The sequence below is a fragment of the Trichomycterus rosablanca genome, chromosome 4 (genome assembly GCF_030014385.1).
Source record: "Trichomycterus rosablanca isolate fTriRos1 chromosome 4, fTriRos1.hap1, whole genome shotgun sequence".
Lineage (NCBI taxonomy): Eukaryota > Metazoa > Chordata > Actinopteri > Siluriformes > Trichomycteridae > Trichomycterus > Trichomycterus rosablanca.
This window is the reverse complement of record NC_085991.1, coordinates 1144997-1151748: the sequence shown is the minus strand read 5'-3', so window position 1 is coordinate 1151748 and position 6752 is coordinate 1144997. Positions and strand designations below refer to the sequence as shown.

At 42.8% G+C, this 6752-nt stretch overlaps 1 protein-coding gene across 1 annotated transcript in view; it reads left to right on the top strand.

Moving 5' to 3' along the window:
• The first annotated feature begins 3899 nt into the window (after window positions 1-3899).
• Window positions 3900-6752, top strand: part of htr5ab (5-hydroxytryptamine (serotonin) receptor 5A, genome duplicate b) — a 14937-nt gene continuing 12084 nt past the window's right edge. Inside the window, exon 1 of the mRNA XM_062993733.1 lies at window positions 3900-4607. Within this exon, the coding sequence (XP_062849803.1) occupies window positions 3900-4607 (708 nt within the window). The remainder of the gene's footprint in view (window positions 4608-6752) is intronic.

Genomic DNA, 6752 nt, shown 5'->3' with positions numbered 1-6752 from the left:
CTCATGGCAGTTTTCCAACAGGATAACGACCCCAAACACAACCTCCAAGATGACAACTGCCTTGCTGAGGAAGCTGAAGGTAAAGGTGATGGACTAAACCCAATTGAGCACCTGTGGCGCATCCTCAAGTGGAAGGTGGACAGGGCCGGCGCTAGGGGGGGGCTGAGGGGGGCATTGCCCCCCCAAATTGTGTCTTTGCCCCCCCAAGCACAATGCAAGCAACGGCTATTTTTAAAATTATCTCTGAACCAATCACAAAAATGCATTTTGTTTTACAGTGTGAAGATATTTCCTTGCTTATTCCTGATTGGCTCTTTGAGTCATATAAAAATCGGCAGACTGCCCCAAACAGTTCAGTTCGGCAGTATATGTTCTGTTAGTGTGAGCGAGAGGCAGGTATACTGGTAAACACTCTTCTGAGTTTAAACTGACTTCCACATGGTAATATTTGCTTAACTGTGGTTTTTCGTTGCTTTAATGTTACTTACCTCTTACATAGGTGTTGCTTAAATTATTTTATTAGCCGTTAGCGGTTAGGCTAATGAACTAATGGCAATTTAATTAAGGGGGCGTATTAAAATGAAATACAATTAGATAATCTTTTTTCTCCATTTACATAATCAACATGTATTTTTTAATCATTGGGTTTTAAGTTTAAGTTCGAAAACATGCATTTTTATTTCTTTACCTCATACATCACTTTAAGCCAGTATCAATAGCTTGGCTGTCATCATTCATGCACAAATCAAGCCTTGAATATATTTCTGGCTTCAAAAACATGACTATCAACATGCCCCCTCATTAGGTTTTACTGCCCCCCCAAGCAAAGCAGTCCAGAACCGGGGCTGAAGGTGGAGGAGTTCAAGGTGTCTAACATCCACCAGCTCCGTGATGTCATCATGGAGGAGTGGAAGAGGATTCCAGTAGCAACCTGTGCAGCTCTGGTGAATTCCATGCCCAGGAGGGTTAAGGCAGTGCTGGATAATAATGGTGGTCACACAAAATATTGACACTTTGGGCACAATTTGGACATGTTCACTGTGGGGTGTACTCACTTATGTTGCAGCTATTTAGACATTAATGGCTGTGTGTTGAGTTATTTTCAGAAGACAGTAAATCTACACTGCTATACAAGTTGTACACTGACTACTCTAAGTTATATCCAAGTTTTATTTCTATAGTGTTGTCCCATGAAAAGATATAATAAAATATTTGCAGAAATGTGAGGGGTGTACTCACTTTTGTGATACACTGTAAATATAATTTATTTAATTAATGTATTTTTTTTATTATTTATTTATTTATTTATTTATTTATTTATTTATTTATTCATTCTCTGTTTCTTCTGTGTGCTGATCCAGGATGGACCTGCTCCGATCCCCTGGTCTGGATCCACCAGAGAACCTGAGGAGACCCTGAAAAGCTGCTGGTTTTACTGGTAATAATCATACACACACAGATTACTAGCAGATGATGATCTGGGTGTCTGTGTGGGTTGCAGAAGGTGTGTTGGTTGCTCTAGACCAGGGGTGGGCAATTACATTTTCGAAAGGGCCACATAAAAAACTGGGACTGTTGTGGAGGGCCGGACCAATAAGGTGAACTTAATTCTGCTCAATATTAGTTAAGGGCCAGCAGCAACCTGGCGGTGGTGGGGCTTGAGCCAGCGACCTTCTGGTTACTAGTCTAGTACCTTACTAGTCTACTAGTCTAGGCTACAACTGCTCACTCTTTATTAAAAGCAGTAAATTGTGCAGTTCTAATAAGTTGTTAATGTTTAGATGTTACAATCAGACAATTAGAAGTAGGCAGAGTAAAAACATCAACATTATTTTACTATTTAAACAAACAAATGCAAAAAAAAAACAAATGTGAACAAAATGTGCAGGTTTTTAAACTTTACACTATTTTGTTTTGAGTCTAATTACATCATTTGTTTTTCAGTCCTTTGTTATTGTTGGATATTCTTATTAAAATCACTAAGCTGGTCCTGACTGCTTCAGTTCTGGATGTGTTAAACTTCCGTGTTGGTTTTGCAGTTTAGTTAGTGAAGCTTCAGGTGTGACGCTCTGCATCGTTCATGTTCATGTATTTCTCAGTTTAGTACCGTAACAGCGATTTAAACCCTAAATTGTGATCGTTAAACAGCTTTACATCTGACTTCAGTAAATAAATACTTCAGAAGTCCACGTCTTGTTAAAACCTCGACAGTCAGTCACACTCAGTTCTTTTCGCATAACGGTGAAGCTGGATACACTCTCACACATGAAAACGAAACTTGTGGATATTTAAAGACACAGCCCTCCTGTCAAAAACAATCCTGTTGTATTGCATGATGTACATTTATTTACGTCTGATTTTTAATCGCCTCGAACCTCATGCAGGCCGGTTGGGGATGTCTCAACCGTACAATGCCCAGGTCTGCTTTAGATCATCCTGAAGGTGTCTCTCACTCACACACTCACTCACACACACACCTACACACACACACACACTTACACACTCACTCACTCACTCACTCACTCACTCACACACCTAAAGTAAGGACACGCCGAACTCCCCAGACAGTCACCAGTGGGTGAGGATTAAACTCAGCCCCTCAGAATCCGTGTGGCACCCACTTTCACTTGGCAGTACCAGCCGAACCACCATGCCACGCCTACTGTGGTTGTAGAAGCAGGCACGTTTGTCAGCACCATTAATGGAAATTAGAGGGAAGCAAATGCAAACTGTCTCCCTGATCATACCGTCCACAGTCAAGTGAGCTTTACATCACCGTAGGCTTAGAGAAGCAAGTTTTGAAGCAGGCAGCTTCTCAGACCGAGAAGGTTCTCTGAGCGTCTCAGGTATTCAGTCACAGAAAAGGAAGAGTAGCAAAAATCCTTCAGCCTGTTCTCTGTTCCTCTGTGTTGCAGGATGGAGCTTTTTTAAAACCCCCGATCTGCACTAACCAGGGAACACCAGGATCTCCAGAAGCTCCGTGTGGGTTCCACCGCGATTGCTGTGTTTAATCATCCTGAAAGCACCCGGACGGGGCGGGGTCGGCCGAGGACAGACACAGAGCCGTGAAACACCGCTACAAAAACCCTAAGCTCTGACCGCATTTAATTATCCGTCGTGTGGATCGTGCCTGACCCGCGACAGACAAGATCAGCCGCTCTGAGGTGCTGATGCTAATCAAGCTAATTCTGCACATCGTGCCAAAACACGTCCTGAAAATGAAGCGTCTGAGGACACGGTGGAGACAGACGTGACGGGCGGAGTCCTGGTGAGCAGAGGGAGTGAGAGAGGGAACGTCTCACGGACTGGAACGGCTCCAGAAATACAGAGGAGGTAAAAATACTGTTAACCAGTCAAGAACTCATGTGGTAAAAGTAAATTAAGCTTAATTACTATTAGCTGAAAGCTGTACTTGAGTACTCGAGTTGTTGAGTAGTTCACACATAGCGATTGAGAGCCGGCAAATCCGAGCCGGCAAATCTAGCGCCGACCAGTCGGCGAGCGAAAATCGTGTAGTGTGAACTAGGCATTAGGAAATTACTAGTAAAAGTAGAAAAAGAATAAAAGTCCTAAAATATCTGATGTTTAATGTGCTCAAGTATCAAAAGTAATTTTCTGATATTAAATAAAATAAAAGTTTACATTTTATTTATTGGAGTAAAAGTAAAAGTTGACAGAAATGTAAAAACTCAGTATTATTACATCGTTACGTTACACCACTGATTATTAAAGCTAATCCACTGATTCTTGCTCTTTCCTGACCAACCCAGGAACCGAGAGGATACTCCATCATGCTGATGTTTGATCCGAAGGTGAACGTGAAGTCCAGGGACTGGAGTTACCTGAACGCTGGTGCTTAGCCGGAGCGTCGCTGCTGTTCTGACCTGTAGATGTTCAGCATGCCTCATCTCAACGTCTCTCAGCTTCTCTCAAACTTCAGCAGCAGAGCAGAACCAGAAAACCTCTACCGGCCCTTCTCCGTCTTCAGCGTGCTCACCCTGACGCTGCTGGCCATGCTGGTGGTGGCCACCTTCGTGTGGAACCTGCTGGTTCTGGTGACCATCCTGAGGGTCCGAACCTTCCACCGCGTCCCTCACAACCTGGTGGCGTCCATGGCCATCTCGGACATCATGGTGGCGGGGCTGGTGATGCCGCTCAGCCTGGTCCGGGAGCTGTACGGGCGCCGGTGGATCCTCGGGAGGGCGCTGTGCCAGGTCTGGATCTCCTGCGACGTGCTGTGCTGCACGGCCAGCATCTGGAACGTGACCGCCATAGCGCTGGATCGATACTGGTCCATCACGCGGCACCTGGAGTACACGCTGAAGACCCGGAAACGGATCTCCAACGTGATGATCGGACTGACGTGGCTGCTCTCCTCGGTCATATCCCTGTCCCCTCTGTTCGGGTGGGGGGAGACGTATTCGGAGGAGGAGCTGGCGTGCCAGGTCAGCCAGGAGCCCTCGTACACCGTCTTCTCCACCTTCGGGGCCTTTTATTTACCCCTGTGTGTCGTGCTCTTCGTCTACTGGAAGATTTATAAAGCCGCCAAGTTCCGCATCGGATCTCGCAAGACCAACACCATCATGCCCATGGCCGAGATCATCGAGGTAAGAGGCGCCGGGTGAGGGTCTGTACCAAACAGTACCAGTACAGTACCAAACCAAATGCTACAAACACAGAAAACATTTCTATATTTTTATAACATTTTAATAAATCAGTTTAAAATGTAAATGTCAGGCGTGTTTAATATAAACGATGGTTAAATAGAGTATTTTATATGAATTATGGTTATTTATATCATGGTTTATTTGAATTTAGGGTGTTTAGGCCATGTTTTATGTACATTATGGTTATTATGGTATGTTTATTGTAAATTAGGGTTACTAAAGGCATGTTTTATCTGAATGAGGGTGTTCAGGACATGTTTTATGTAAATTAGGGCTCTTGAGGGAATGAGTTATGTAAATTAGGGCTCATTAGTGTGTGTTTTATGCTAATAAAGGTTATTTGGGGCATGTTGTATGTAAATGAGGGTTAATGGGGGCGTGTTATATGTAAATTAAGGTTAACTGAAACATATTTTATGTAAATAAGGGCTATTTGGAGTGGGATTCATGTGAATGAGGGTTATTTAAGGCTAATTAGTGTGTGTTTGATGTAAATGAGGATTGTTGGGGGTATTATTATGTAAATGAGGGTTATTAGGGCGTGTCTCATGTAGATCAGGGTTACAGGGGGCTCTGTGGTGTGTGTTTCATGGTAATTCAGGTTATTTGGGGTGTGTTGTATGTAAAACAGGGTTAATGGGGGCGTGTTATATGTAAATCGGGGTTAAGTGAAACATGTTTCATGTAAATAAGGGTTAATGGGGGTGTGTTATATGTAAATGAGGACTATTTAGGGCTAATTGGTGTGTGTTTAATGTAAATGAGGGTTATAAGGGCGTGTCTCATGTAGATCAGGGTTTCTGGGGGCTGCATGCTGTGTGTTTTATGTAAATGAGGATTATTGGGGTGTGTTTAACATAGACAATGGTTAACTGGGATATTTTGATGGGAATTAGGGTTATTTAGATCATGTTTTGTTTGAATTTAGGGTGTTTAGGGCACATTTTACTGTAAATTAGGGTTATTAAGGAATGTTTATTGTGAATTAGGGTGTTTAGGACATTTTTTAAATGTAAATGAGGGCTTATTGGTGTGTGTTTGATGTAAATGAGGGTTATAAGGGCGTGTCTCATGTAGATCAGGGTTACTAGGGGCTGTGTGCTGTGTGTTTTATGGTAATGAGGACGGTTTGAGGTGTGTTTAATATAAATGATGGTTATTTGGAGTATTTTTATGTAAACTGGGGTAATTAGGGTATGTTTAATGTGAATTAGGGCTCTTGAGGGAAAGTTTTATGTAAATGAGGGCTTATTAGTGTGTGTTTTATGCTAATTAAGATTATTTGGGGCATGTTTTATGTAGATCAGGGTTATTTAGGGTTAACTGGTGTATGATTATGTAAATCTGGGTTGTTGGGTTATTAGGGCGTGTCTTATGTCTTGCATGCTGTGTGTTTTATGTAAATGAGGGGTAATGGGGGCGTGTTCTATGTAAATTGGGGTTAACAGACATATTTTATGTAAATAAGAGTTATTTAGGGTAAATTGATGTACAGTATGTCTATGTAAATTTGGGTTATTGGGGGTATTTTTATGTAAATGGAGGGTTATTAGGGCGTGTCTCATGTAGATCAGAGATAAGACAAATATATGGAGTCACACACACACACACACGTCTCTAATGTGTAGTTATAAGCAATGAATGAATGAATGCGCAGGATGGATTCATAGACGGACAGACGGAGGGCTGAAAGGACAGAAATGACCAAACCCGCCGCTCTGTATGCACACACACACACACACACACACACACAGTAACCTAATTGAATCATCTGTTCTGCATTGGCACTTCACACTATGATATAAACTGCTGAACGCCGGCCAGCTTTGATCACCATTACACGGGGCGCTGAACACACACACACACACACACACACACACACACACACACACACACACACACATATTCACACACACACACACACACACACACACACACATTCACACACACACACACACACACACACACACACACACACATTCACACACACACACACACACACACACATTCACACACACACACACATATTCACACACACACACACACACACACACACATTCACACACACACACACACACACACACA